Source organism: Macrobrachium rosenbergii, chromosome 51 (assembly GCF_040412425.1).
Source record: "Macrobrachium rosenbergii isolate ZJJX-2024 chromosome 51, ASM4041242v1, whole genome shotgun sequence".
NCBI lineage: Eukaryota > Metazoa > Arthropoda > Malacostraca > Decapoda > Palaemonidae > Macrobrachium > Macrobrachium rosenbergii.
Window position 1 is genome coordinate 46,407,383 of NC_089791.1, and position 15,000 is coordinate 46,422,382.

A 15,000-nucleotide genomic window follows, 5' to 3' on the forward strand; every position below is an offset into this window, starting at 1 on the left:
ACGGTTCACATCCATTCGAGCTTTACGTAGAATTAAAGGCGAGTTAGGCTGCTAATAAACAAACATCTTACAGAATTGACCTGGAAAGTAATACCCATCTCGGTTTCTTCACCTCCCGGGAGAGGGGACTGAAAGAAACGCACGGATTCATTAAAGCTTTAGTTTAAAATTACGCCAGGCTAAGAATCGACGTCATAAGCTATGAAAAATCTAAAAAAGGACCTTAAAGAGACAAGGATTTTTCTCGCGTCAGTAATTACGTGAAGTTCAAAGGCACTTCTTGCAAGTTGCTTCCTGCAAGTTGCACTCTTAAAAAGAGCTGACTGCACAACCCAACGGGAATGAGAAGCACTTATCAGAAATCATTTCCAAACGCTTCCTTTTCCAAAGTCCTATAACACCCTCGCCTATATATACCCTCTACCTTTTGGAAAGTTATACACTATCGCGAACATTTTTACGGGCCCTTCACATTTCACATATCCATAGCGTTACGCAATACATAGCCTTCAATCAAATCAAACTCCCCTTTGCTACATATCCCAAAAAATTTAGTCTAATTCACGCAAAATTCCATGCCGTTCCCTTCCCTTCCTAAACCGGCATCATTCTATCCTAAGACCTTGAACTTCTCAAAGAACATTGCCTTCACACAGATCTCTTCTTAAACCAGCATCATTCTATCCCACAGATTCTTCAGCCTATCGAAGCACATTGCTGCCCTAATCCTACACTCCTTGCATTTTAGAACATTTTTATCTACCCTAATGCTGTTATCCTTGCATCTGAATACATTTTTATCTACCCTAATGCTATTTTCCTTGCATTTGAATACATTTTTATCTACCCTAATGCTATTTTCCTTGCATTTTAATACATTTTCATCTATTTATTATTTTTTTCAATTAATTTTTTCTTTTTAATAAGTGGGATCTCTTCTTTCTGTATTTCCCTTTACCTTCTCTTACTTTATAATGAACACCATATACTTTGGAAGCTCGAATTTCGAGGTCAGTGCCCCCTCGGACCTTGTTTCGTACGAACAGGGTTCATCTTCTGAATATAATGATAATAATAACATGGCCTTCAAAGTAATTTAAGTTCCTTGAGTACAACCCCTGAAAAACAGAAAATCCAAAAAGTTACCCAGATTTCAAAAGACGCCCTCCTCTTCCATATCCCCTCCTCTCAACCTTTTGGCAAGAGACGGCCCTCACCACAGCGAATGAGCAGTCAAACGCTGGCGCCCGTTGAAAACACTTCCAAACCTGTGAAAGCCACTCGTGAATACAAAAAAGGGGCTTTCAACGCCACAGCCGAAACTACAAATAAAGAACTTTTATATGCAGAGGACTGTTTTGCATTCATTGGTTGTTTTGGTAATAAAACACACATACATACACACTGGAGAGCGCTCGGGTTCGAACAGCCAGTTGGATTGGAAGTTTTCAGAATCGCTGTGCCGTGGTAAAATCATGCCACGGGGTAAATGTACCGTTATTTTTATTTTGTCTGGGTTAATATAGGAGTCAAAACTTCCCCCTGATAACAATATATACGCTGGTTATTTTACATATCTTTAAGACGAACAACACGAAGGCTCCTCCATAACTCTCGATAAACTGAAGCTCTGGAAATATTCTGCAACTATATTAACACGTAAATTAGAATATCTGCAATATATAACATAAAAACCGTGATTTCTTCTACAACTTCTAATAACGTATACCCCGACAATCAACAACTTCTGGTAACAACCTGGAAAACATTCTGTAACTCATGATAACAAAGCTGAAAATATTTCTGTAACTCTTAATAATTTATTACCTATAAATCCGTCTAAAAAATTTTTAAATATAAAGAACGAATTGTTCCTTAACTCATGGTTGCATGACACTCAGAAATCTTTCATATTATATAAACGTTCGTCTTGATAAAATACAAAAACGAAATTTATCTGCAACTCGGTGTATTAAAACGTGGATATTTTTCTAAAACGCTAAAGATAAACAATCTGGAAATTATCCTTTAATTTACCACCGTGAAAGCTCTCGACGGAAAAACAAAATTCCTCTCAACTTTAATGACAATTATTGAGGTAATTCCTGCACAGCTCCAAATTCGACAAACGTTTTGGAAATTCTCCAACTATCCCCTGATGACAAACAGCGTGGCAAAGTTACGGGCTGCTCTATGAGCAAGAGCCCGTGTTGGCATAAAGCCAGCATAATAAAAAACAACAACAACGCAGCAATTTTCAAAAAATGATATACGGTCTTAGCCATTGTTGTGAACTTGTAAATTGGTAACCAGCCTCCATCTTTTTTTGAGGAAATCCTTATTTTTCTGATAAAACGGGTAAATCATTTGCAAAACGAATGAAATTAGTAGTCTTAATTGGTGCAAGATTGAACGTTCTACTTCACGTAACAATAATTGTTCCAGTGGACTCACGCTTATTTATTTTGTTCCTTTCTCTCCAGATGAAGCAGCTTTCCCGGTAATCGTCAGCAGCAAATCTATTTGAAAACAGACGCTAATCTAAAGATGGAACATAAATGGAAATGACATTTCATCTAAGCAGGAACATCGAGAAATAAATAGAAAATAAAATAACTACAACAACAACATAATAATCTCTATATAATAAGACGTTATGTATATGAAAAAAAATTTTTGTGTGCAACAACGGAGGATTACAGGTAACAAACTCCATGTTTAAATCACCTGTTTTTTACAGTATGAAGTGACCAATGATATAACAATAATAATGTCTCAACGCAGTATAGGACAACTTGGATTTTCGAAAGATATCTTTCAGTCGACCTGTTTTTAGTTTTCTGTAAAAGAAAACTATTGAGATGGCTATTTGTTTGTCTGTCCGCCCTCAAAACTACTGAGGCTAGAGGGCTGCAAATTAGTATGTTGATCATCCACCCTCCAATCATCAAACATAACAAATTGCAGCCCTCTAGACTCAGTAGGTTTTTTTAAATTTTATTTAAGTTAGCCATGATCGTGCGTCTGGCACTGCTGTAGGTGCCAACAACACAGAATATATTAATGACGAAATACATCACATTACGGCAACTTTCAGAAGCCTCAGGTACCCCTCCCACTTCACTGAAAAGGCTATCTATCTCACGTGCCCGGAAGACTTCTTATTGCCCTAAAGATAATAACATTAGAAGAAAACCGAATAGATTTTTAACCTTACCTTTTAACCCTAACATAGATAACATAAGTAAATATGTACATAATAGCCAGGATAATACTAAAATTGTTTTCAAATATACCAACACGATAAGAAATAACCTAATAAAAACAACAACAATCATAATAACCCCATAGTACCAGGAGTATACGAAATACCATGTAAAGACTGCAAAGGTAAATATTTCGGAGAAGCGGTAGAGGGTTAGAAACACGTTTAGTGGAACATAGACGGGCTTTCTCATTACACTCTCAAAATAGTGCAATAGTTACACACGCATTCAATAACGATCATAGACCGGACTGGAATAGAGCCAACATCATTCACAAAAGTAACAACGTCAACATAAGATTAGTCGAGGGCGCCGCCATAAATATAGGAGAATCATTTAAGGGAAACAAGTCGTTCATTAACGAGGACCCGCTAGTTAACTTTCATGTAATCAAAACATTTATTAAAGGTTTTAATGTTAGGACAGGCTCCTACTTTCCTTCGTCTGATGATGCCTTTATCGCCGACATCACCCCGCAGACACCTTATAACAGCCGGGATTCCGAGGATGTCACCGCTAACAATGAATTACATGCAGAACAACAACAACGGGTGAGGAGATCAAGAAGAATAGCCACGCGGAATATAGGAAGAGGAGAAGCAATCACCTAGTTGGATAGTTGACCGTCCTGCTTGTCGCCTCGTCCATTGGAAAAACACATCGTTGAGGTCGTCCACTGGTTCCACACTTGAAACTGGAGCTAACATATTTACTTATTATGTCAATAATTTTTAGTTCGACTGAAGATGAACCCAGGACAGGGTTCGAAAGCTTTTGCAACTTTTTTGTAACTTTTTTATAAAATCAACAAGAATACCATTGAATATTATTGTGGACCTGATATACAGCATATTCCGTTCTCGATCTAGAGAAGAAAGACCTACTAAACACAGGCCACCACCGGGCCGTGGCTGAAAGCTTCGTGTAAGCCGCTGATGAGAGTTTCATGGGCCGTAACTGAGAGTTTCATACAGCAATATACGGTGTACAGGGCGCATTTTTTACTTGTTAATATAATTATTTTTACTTACAAAAGCGACGTTTCAAGCTATAATAGACATTTACTACAATATACAGAAACCGTCAAAACATTTTTCTAGGCGCCTTTACCTAAAGAACTGAGATTTCTGAATGAGTAAAATCACATACCTCATGAATGCACAAGGGACACTTGTGCATTCATCCATTTAGTTGCGAATTTTCACCTTGCGACCTTTGTCATTCAACAAGATCTATAACCAGGTGTTAATAACTGTGGGTAAATAATACTTTTTCAGTACATAATATAGGTTTTGGGAATATAAAAAAAAAAGCGAATAAAGACAGTCGTTTCCGGAGCGCTTGAATGTAAAATTAAATCAACCAACCACACAAACTTTGCATACCGCTAAAATTTAGGACCTAGTTATAATTATTTATGAATAATGTTTTCATTTATCAGTGAATATAAAAAAACCATCAACTAATAAAGTACTTAAAAGTAAAATTAACAAACACACAATGAACGTAACATGCCACAACAACAAAAAATTATACTTTATTACGTCCGAAGTCATGAAAAGTACAATTAATTAGCTGCATAAAAGCAGAACCAAGTCAAAAAAGTCAAAACTCAGGTGCTTCCCAAGCTTTTCAAGGTAAAATAAACCACCCGCATAAATGTTATCATACCATAACGTTTGAAAAGTTTTCCCCAAACAAACTAGAAATCATATGATTTCCTCAACCTTTTGTCACACCATAACGTTCAAATGACGTGAATGAGCGATTTACACGCATGTACACACGCATTATATATATATGAATGTCTTTTACTGTGGTACCACAGTATAATATGAAGATAAAACGGCCCATAAAACACTATTTGAACGTTGCAACCATATATTTCGAGCACTTCCTTCTGTGCCCCTGTTCACTGGTAAAATATGGACAGATGAAATGTTACAAGGGTATATATACAAAGCATATGCAGGTGTGGCATTAAGTCTATCTAATCCTTCGGGCCAGCCCTAGGAGAGCTGTTAATCAGTTCAGTGGTCTGGTTAAGATATACTTAATTTTTTCCGATGGTATGCAGGTGACCATTTCCCAAGGAGGGAAAATAAACAATTTCCTAGTGGTTTTTGGCCTCATTAACTCCCATTTGGCGATGCGTCTGGTGGTCGTGTTTCCTGGAAACAAGCAGGCGTTCGCTGGGCCTGGCACATGCCAACTGGGTCAAGGTTCTCCAAGACCACCCGGAGAGCACGGACCCCCAAGGTCAGCGGGCGAACAGCAGTTGGGGGGCCGCTGGACGTTCACTGGCCCTGGCACATGCCAACTAGGCCAAGGCTCTCTGAGACCACCCGGAGAGCATGGACCGTCCAAGGTCGGCGGGCAAACAGTGGCTGGGGGGCCGCTGGACGTTCACTGGCCCTGGCAAGTGCCAACTAGGCCACAGCTCTCTGAGACCACCGGGAGAGCACAAACCATCCAAGGTCGGCGGGTGAACAGCAGTTGCGGGGCCGCTGGATGTTTGCTGGCCCTGGCATGTGCCAACTAGGCCAAGGCTCTCCAAGACCACCCGGAGAGCACGGGCCGCCCAAGGTCGGCGGGCAAAGAGGTTGGGGGGCCGCTGGACGTTCGCTGGCCCTGGCACGTGCCAAGTAGGCCAAGGCTCTCCGAGACCACCCGGAGAGCACAGACCGCCCAAGGTCAGAGGGCACACAGCAGCTGGGGGCCCGCTGGACGTTCGCTGGCCCTGGCACGCACCAACTAGGCTAAGGCTCTCCAAGACCACCCGGAGAGGATGGACTGCCCAAGGTCGGCGGGTGAAAAGCGGTTGGGGGGCCACTGGACGTTTGCTCGCCCTGGCACATGCCAACTAGGCCAAGGCCCAACTAGGCCAAGACTCTCCAAGACCACCCGGAGAGCATGGACCACCTGAGGTTGGAGGGCGAACAGCAGTTGGGGGGCCTCTGAATGTTCGCTGGCCCTGGCACAAGCCAACTAGGCCAAGGCTCTCCGAGACCACTCAGAGCACGGACCGCCCAAGGTTGGTGGGAGAACAGCAGGTGAGGGCTGCTGGACATTTGCTGGCCCTGGCACATGCCAACTAGGCCAAGGCTCTCTGAGACCACCCGGAGAGCACAGACTGCCCAAGGTTGGCGGGCGGACCAGTGGGTGAACTGCGGTTGAGGGGCTGCTGGATGTTCGCTGGCCCTGAAACATGCCAACTGGGGCAAGTTTCTCTGAGACCAACCAGAGAGCACTGGATGCCCAAGGTTGGAGGGTGAATGCGATTGGGTGGCCGCTGGACGTTTGCTGGCCCTGGCACATGCCAACTAGGCCAAGGCTTTCTGAGACCACTAGGAGAGCACGAGCTGCCCAAGGTTGGCGGGCAAACAGCAGTTGGGGGGCCACTGGACGAGGCTCTCCTAAACCACCCTGAGAGCGCAAACCACCCAAGGTAGTGGGCGAACAGTAGTTGGGAGCCACTGGATGTTTGCCAGCCCTGGCACATGCCAACTAGGCCGAGGGTCTCTGAGACCACCCGGAGAGCACGGACTGCCCAAGGTTGGCGGGGGAACAGCGGTTGGGGGGCCACCTGATGTTCGCCGGCACTGGCACATGCCAACTAGGTCAAGGTTCTCAGAGACCACTTGGAGAACGCGGACCGCCCAAGGTTGGCAGGCGAACAGAGGTTGGGGGGTCACTGGACATTTGCCAGCCCTGGCACATGCCCACTAGGCCAAGGCTCTCTGAGACCACCCAGAGAACATGGACCATCGAAGGTTGGCAGACAAACAGTGGTTGGGGGTCCGCTGGACGTTCTCCGGCCATGGCACACGCTCACTAGGCCAAGGCTCTACGAGACCACCAGGAGAGCATGGACCGCCCAAGGTTGGCAGGTGAACAGTGGCTGGGAGGATGCTGGACATTTGCTGGCCCTGGCACATGCTCGCTAGGCCAAGGCTCTCCGAGACCACCCGGAGAACATGGACTGCCCAAGGCTCTCCGAGACCATGCAGAGAGCATGGACCGCCCAAGGTTGGCGGGCGAACAGCGGTTGGGGGGCCACTGGATGTTTGCTGGCCCTGGCACGTGCTCACTAGGCCAAGGCTCTCCGAGACCACCCACAGAGCATGGACCGCCCAAGGCTGGCGGGCATGCCCACTGGGCCAAGGCTCTCCCTGACCACCCAGAGAGCACAGACCACCCAAGTCTGGCGGGCGAACAGCGGTTGAGGGCCGCTGGACGTTCACTGGCCCTGGCACATGACCACTAGGCCAAGACTCTCCAAGACCACCTGGAGGGCACGGACTGCCCAAGGTTGGTGGGCGAACAGCAGTTGGGGGCCGCTGTACATTCGCTGGCTCTGGCACATGCCCATTAGGCCAAGGCTCTCTCTGACCACCCGGAGAGCATGGACCGCCCAAGGTTGGCGAGCATGCCCACTGGGCCAAGGCTCTCCCCGACCACCCAGAGAGCACAGACCACCCAAGTCTGGCAGGTGAACAGCGGTTGGGGGCCGCTGGACGTTTGCTGGCCCTGGCACATGCCCACTGGGCCAAGGCTCTCCCTGACCACCCAGAGAGCACGGACTGCCCAAGGTTGGTGGGTGAACAGCAGTTGGGGGGCTGCTGTACGTTCACTGGCCTTGGTACATGCCCACTATCCCAAAGCTCACTGAGACCACCCAGAGAAAACGGACCACCCAAGGTTGGCAGGTGAACAGCAGTTGGGGGGCCACTGTACATTCGCTGGCCCTGGCACATGCCCACTAAGCCAAGGCTCTCCGAGACCACCCGGAGAGCATGGCCCGCCGAAGGTTGGCGGGGAACAGTGGTTGGGTGCCCGCTGGACGTTCACTGGCCCTACCACATACCCACTAGGACAAGGCTCTCCAAGACCACTCGGAGAGCACGGCCCACCCAAGGTTGGCGGGCAAACAGCGGTTGGGGCGTCGCTGGAAGAGGAGAAGGGGCACAGGACAGGATGGGAGGTCCCACCCCTCCCTTTCAGTTCTTAGCTTCTTTTCCTCTCTCTCTCTCTCTTTCTTCTACTTTCTTCCTTCCTCTGTCTCTTTCTTTTTCTCTCTTTCTCTTTCTAATACTTTCTTCCTTTCTCTATCTCTTTATCTCTCTCCTTTTCTCTGTGAGAGGTAGGAAGCGTTGAAGTTGGCACAGGGCAGGAAGGGAGGTCCCACCACTCCCTTTCAGTCCTTAGCTTCTTTTCCTCTGTCTGTCTCTCTCTCTGTCTTTCTCTTTCTTTCTTCCTTTCTCTGCCTCATTCTCTCTCTCCTTCTCTCTGTGAGAGGCAGGAAGAGGAGAAGGGGCACAGGACAGTAAGGGGGGTCCCACCCCTCCATTTCAGTCCTTAGCTTCTTTTCCTCTCTCTCTCTCTCTCTCTCTCTCTCTCTCTCTCTCTCTCTCTCTCTCTCTCTCCTTCTTTTTCTTTTTCCTTCTTCTTTTCTCTGTCTTTTTCTCTCTCTCCTTCTCTCTGTGAGAAGTAGGAAGAGGAGAAGGTGCACAGGGCAGGAAGGGAGGTCCCACCCCTCCCTTTCAGTCCTTAGCTTCATTTCCTCTCTCTCTCTCTCTCTCTGTCCTTCTTTCTTCCTTTCTCTGTCTCTTTCTCTCTCTCCTTATCTCTGTGAGAGGTAAAAAGATCAGAAGAGGCACTGGGCAAGAAGGGAGGTCCTACCCCTCCCTTTCAGTCTTCTTCTTTCCCACCGTTATCCCTATGTTAAGGGGTCGGTTGACCAATGCGCCTTCTCCACTGCCTTCTATCAATGGCATCATCCTCCACCAAATCTCTGCTCTCACCATCTTTATCTCGCCATCTAATTCTCTGTCTCCCGCTCGATCCTCTTCCTCTAACAGGTTCTTCCCAAGCCCTCTTCACTCCCTCCTCATCATCCAGCCTTAACACATGTCCATACCATCTCAATCGTGACTCTCTTATCACCTCTGATATCTTTACTAAGCCTGCTCTTCTTCTTATTTCATCATTTTCCAATCTCTCAATCAGCGATATTCCCAAAATCCACCTCAGCATTCTCATCTCTGTTCTCTCAAGCTTTACTTCCTCTTTTTTTCTTAGAGTCCATGTTTCTGATCCATACATTAACACTGGTCTTATCACTGTGCTATAGATCCTGACTTTTCGCTTGATTGGCATTTTCTTATCACATACAACCCCAGCTACATCTCTCCACTTCCCCCACACCACTTTCATCCTACTGTCCACTTCAGCCTCACATCCTCCCTCTTGGCTTAAAGTAGATCCTAGTATTTAAACTTTTCCACCTGGTTTATAATCGAGACTCTTCTGCCTTGTATTACTAAAACCTCTGTTTTATTCACATTCACCCTGAAGCCACCCCCTCTTAAAGACTCCTGCCACTCTCCAACCTTTCGTTGTAGGTCCCCCTCATCTTCAGCAGTAATCACCAGATCATCAGCGTACAACAATTCCTACAGCACTTCATTCTTGGTCTCTTCACTTAACACATCCATGACCAGCACAAACAAAAATGGGATTAATGCTGACTCCTGGTGTAATCCAACACTAACTTCAAAGTTTTCTGTTTCCCCAACTGCTGTTATTACTTTTGTGCTCGTTCTCTGATATATCATCTCGACCAGCCTAACCTAATTTTCTGGGGCGTTCCTCTTCCTCAAACACCAAAACACCACTTCTCTTGGGATTCTATCGTATGCTTTCTCCAGGTCTATAAATGCACAATAAAGCTCCTGGTTTCCCTCTGGCCTCTTTTCCTGTAGCTGTCTTACTATGAAGATGGCATCCACCGTCCCTCTTCCTTTCATGAATCCATACTGCTGTTTCCCGATCTTTACAATTTCTCTTAATCCTCTCATCCAGTATCCTCTGAAACTTTCAATTCATGCTCTGTTAGTTTAATTCCTCTGTAGTTACCACCTCCACTGACCTCCCCTTCTGCTTGTATATATATAAACCATTAGACTCTCCTTCTTTTCTTCCCTTCCACGTAGCTTTTAATAAATCCAGCATCATTTTCTCCCCCTTCTGTACCTAGTAATTTGATCATTTCAATTTGGAACTCTGATGGACGTTATGCTTCACCATTCTTCATTTGCCAATCTCTCTTCACTTCTCTCTCCTGTATCTGCATCACTGGTCCCTCCCTTTCAGTCTTTAGCTTCATTTCCTCTCTCTCTCTTTTTCTCTTTTTCTTTCTTTCTTCCTTTCTCTGCCTCTTTCTCTCTCTCCTTCTCTCTGTGAGAAGGTGAGGACGATGAAGTGGCAGAAGGTAGGAAAGGAAAGGTCCACCCCTCCCTTTTCAGCCCTTAGCTTCTCTCTCTATCTCTCTCTCTCTCTCTCTCTCTATCTTTATCTTTCTGTTTCTCTCTCTTCTTTCTCTGTCTCTTCTCTCTCTCCTTCTCTCTGTGAGAGGTAGGAAGAGAAGAGCGAAGGGCAGGAAGGGAGTCCCACCCCTCCCTTTTCAGTCCTTGGCTTCTTTTCTCTCTCCTCTGTCTCTCTTTCTCCTTCTTTCTTTCTTTCTCTGTCTCTTTCTCTCTCTCCTTCTCTCTGTGAGAAGCAAGAAGAGGAGAAGGGGCAGAGGAGCAAGAATGGAAGTCCCACCCTCCTTTCAATCCTTAGCTTCTTTTCCTCTCTCTCTCTCTCTCTCTCTCTCTCTCTCTCTCTCTCTCTCTCTCTCTCTCTCTGCGCTGTAAGATTTAACAAGTTTTCTCTGCACAAGCGAGAAATCACCAGACTTCCTCAATTTTAGTGAACAAGAACATTTGAAGTACTTTCAACACTAACGAGGAATCCCAAGGATCACTTCCTCTAAGCAGACCAAAACACTTGAAACGTTTTCTCTGCGATAACGAGAAATCTCTCTCTCTCTCTCTCTCTCTCTCTCTCTCTCTCTCTCTCTCTCTCTCTCTCTCTCTCTCTCGGCATATCGAAATGTATGAACGCTCTTTCAACACCGATGGGAAATCACAAGCCTTCATTCAACTTAGCTTACAAGAACTTAAGAAACTGTTTTCAACTCCGCGGAAAATCTCAAGACTCCCCCCCTCTTAGCATACCGGAACGTTTGGAACAGAAATCAAAAGACTCCCTCCATCTCAGCACGCCGGAACGTTTGGAACGCTCTTTTCACAGCAGATATCACAAGATTCCCTAGCTCTCAGCACACCAGAAACTTTGAAACGTTCTTCCCGCTTCAGGCATCAAAGGGCTTCCTCCCCCTCAGCACAGCGGAACCTTTGGGATATTCTTTCCATAGCAGGCATCACAGGAGTCCCCCTCATCACATCGGAAGGTTTGAATCGTTCTTTCCACAGCAGGCATCACAGAGCCCTCTCCCTCTCTGCTTACCGGAACGTTTGAAACGTTCTTTTCCCAGCAGAAAACATAAGCCTCCCTCCCTCTCGGCATAACGGAACGTTTGAAATGCTTTCCACAGCGGAAACCACAAGACTTCCTCCCTCTCACTATGCCAGAAAGTTTAAAACGTTCTTTCCACCTCAAAAATCACAATACTCCCTCCCTCTCTGCATACCATAACGTTTGAAACGTTCTTTCCACAGAAGACGTCACTAGATTTCATCCCTCACAGCATTCCGGAACTTTTGAAACGTTCTTGCCACAGCAGAAATCAAAGACTCCCTCCCTCTCAACACACCGGAACGTTTGAAACGTTCTTTCCACAGCAGAAATCACAAGACTCCCTCCCTCTTGGGTGAATGCTTCCAGTGGTCAGTGTCTGAACTGCGCGCTGATGGGTCGGGAATTGACTCCCGACTTCGGCAGTGTGGAAGATCTAGGCATAGCGGGAAACCACCGAGGATCGCTTTGATAGGAGACATTTCCGCTTTCAGTATTAATATGAATATAAACTGTCGAGAAAGAAAGATCTTTTAGCTGCATCGACGGTTGCGTATTTTCGTTGAGTATTCATCAAAGTAAATATCGCAGTCATCATGATCACAGTATATTGTCTTTAAAACAACGATACTGAAAAACTATACTACAACTAATATTACAGTTAACAGCTATATAATCTTATACCTCATAACATCATTATCATTATTAAAACACTTAACTTATTTCAGCTATTTATCATCAAAATGGCTTACATTGATTTCCTTTTTTTTTCCTTTACGTGAAGACGGCTTCCACTTCCGCGTTTCCTTGGGGTAATGTCGAGCCACCAGTGAGTGATTGATCACCCCGAGATTTATTTTCACTCGTCTTCCGGTTTCAAGAGCTCCTCTTGCTGGAGCATGCATGCAATTTCTTGCACCTTCCCAGTGAGAGGAGGTTTTCTTTTCGAGCGCTGCAATCAGCGCCGTCGCCGTAGCGTTCGCTTTTGTTATGTTAGGTTTTATCATTATTTGTAGCTATTAGATTTTTTTACCCTAAGTAATTCTATTAAAAGTCATTCCTATTTAATTTTGTTACGTTTAATAATAATTTTACTTTTATAATTTATTTCTACTTATTACATTCACAATATTTTTATTCTGACTTATCATAATTAATCAACTGCCAGAATTGTGTTAGAATTTATTAGGATTATTATCCTGTAGTCGTATCGATAACGCCAACATGATCATTCCATAGCTGCCGCGTATTCTCAACCACTCCATTGTTATCATTATAATTATAATTATTATCTTTTTTTTCTTGTCTATCTCAGTCATCCTTTTCGACTGGGTGGTATTTATGGTGTGGAGTTCCGGGCTGCATCCTGCCTCCTTATGAGTCCAACACTTCCTATTATTATTATTATTATTATTATTATTATTATTATTATTATTATTGCTATTATTATTATTATTATTGCTAAGAAATTCACAATCTCGTGAAAAAGAATTTGTGTAATAAAAGTCCACAATTATATAGTATCTATATTATTTTACATAGTAATATAGTTTACTATACAATTGTGGATTTTTATTACACACATTATTATTATTATTATTATTATTATTATTATGTATTATTATTATTATTATTATTATTAAGAAATTCACAATCTCGTGAAAAAGAATCTGTGTAATAAAAGTCCACATTTATATAGTGATCTATATTATTTTACATAGTAATATAGTTTACTATATAATTGTGGATTTTTATTACACACATTATTATTATTATTATTATTATTATTATTATTATTATTATTATTATTATTATTATTATTGCTAAGAAATTCACAAACTCGTGAGAAAGAATCTGTGCAATAAAAGTCCACAATTATATAGTAAACTATATTATTTTCCATAGTAATATAGTTTACTATATAATTGTGGATTTTTATTACACACATTATTATTTATTATTATTATTATTATTATTATTATTATTATTATTATTATTATTATTATTATGTCAAATCAGTACGTGACTGGGAAGGAACCTCTTCAAGAGCCATAAATTTATTTCCCCAAAAGGATGACGGGAATTGGAAAAAATAATGGCAAATTCGATTGGGATATGGAGTCTGGGCCAAATATATCGTTCTGGCAAGTGGAAATGAGATATAAATAACGCACTATCCTAGAAAATTACTTTTTGGCCGAAACAATGATACCCCCTCGTAAGTTACATTGCTAAATACACTCCTTGAGTGTTTTCTTGTGAAGAAATCTTGATACACGGCTTATTATGGAAGAGTTAAACCTGTTTTGAATGTACCCAAAGCCTATGGAATTTAAAAGCATAAAACTACTTACAAGATACACAATTACGGAAGCAGTTTTAAAATATATTTACTTTCCGAACCGCACACCATTAAATGTCAAAATTCAGCTACTTATGAATATCATGTAACCACTTAAAGTTCAATGCTTCCAAGGCGGTTTAATTCAACTTCCGTCTCTTGTCCCATCCAATTCGCTAATTCTGTTTGATGAAAAGGTCATTCAAGTATTCAATTACAGATGCATTTTAGGTTCTTAGGTTACACCCAATGGCAAAATCGCCTGATTACAACATTTGATGTTTAAAGGTCAAACGTTCCTTTCTTCATCCAAGTTCTGACAGCTTTATCTTGGGCATATCAATCGCCAATTGGAAGACTGCTCGTATTACTGGGGTGCTTCATCGTTTTTCTCTTATCGACGAGGCCGAATCAAAGGCAATTTTACTTATCAAATAATCCTCCTCTAGATTTTCGTTCTTTTTTTTTTTTTTTTTTTTTTTTTTTTGCAAATTCGACTTCCGTCGCAAAGTTGCCTAAATGTCTCACTTGCGCAAGCACTATTTTCACAACGGCTATTCCGTAGATATAAATCTTCCTAGAGGCGTACTTTTCGGTAACTGTTTATTTTCCTCCCCAACCAACCGCTGAGAGCCCTCTTTCAATCTGCGGCTGCCTGTCCTCATACAATCTTTCACCATTCGAGAGGGAAGTCTGTCAGCTCCTCTAGGGGTTGAAAACTATTTTCTTCCTTCGCTCTTTTCTATCTCGTGTCGCTAAGAGGCTTTACCCCCACAAAGGCATTGCATTGTCGGTCCCATCGGTGGTTGCACTAGAAGAAATAAGAAGTTCCGCGAATCAGTTCACCAGAGGACAAAGATTTCAAAGATACTGTGTAATCCTTACACAGATGCCTCACCAGCACACATTTTCCTAATGTACTGTACTGAAAGTCTCTAATATTTTCTTACGAACGCAACTCATCCCGTCCCCCAGCCAAAAAATAGGAATGTGATACAAAATTTAGGCCAAAGGCCAAGCACTGGGACGTAT

The 15,000-nt window shown here is 43.4% G+C and overlaps 1 protein-coding gene across 1 annotated transcript; it reads left to right on the plus strand.

The window, feature by feature from the left end:
- The first annotated feature begins 5,415 nt into the window (after positions 1–5,415).
- Positions 5,416–6,364, plus strand: LOC136833035 (synapsin-1-like). Its single transcript, XM_067094683.1, has 3 exons — positions 5,416–5,684; positions 5,809–5,959; positions 6,134–6,364. The coding sequence occupies exons 1-3, from the start codon at positions 5,416–5,418 to the stop codon at positions 6,362–6,364; spliced, it is 651 nt and encodes a 216-aa protein (XP_066950784.1).
- Positions 6,365–15,000: the final 8,636 nt, after the last annotated feature.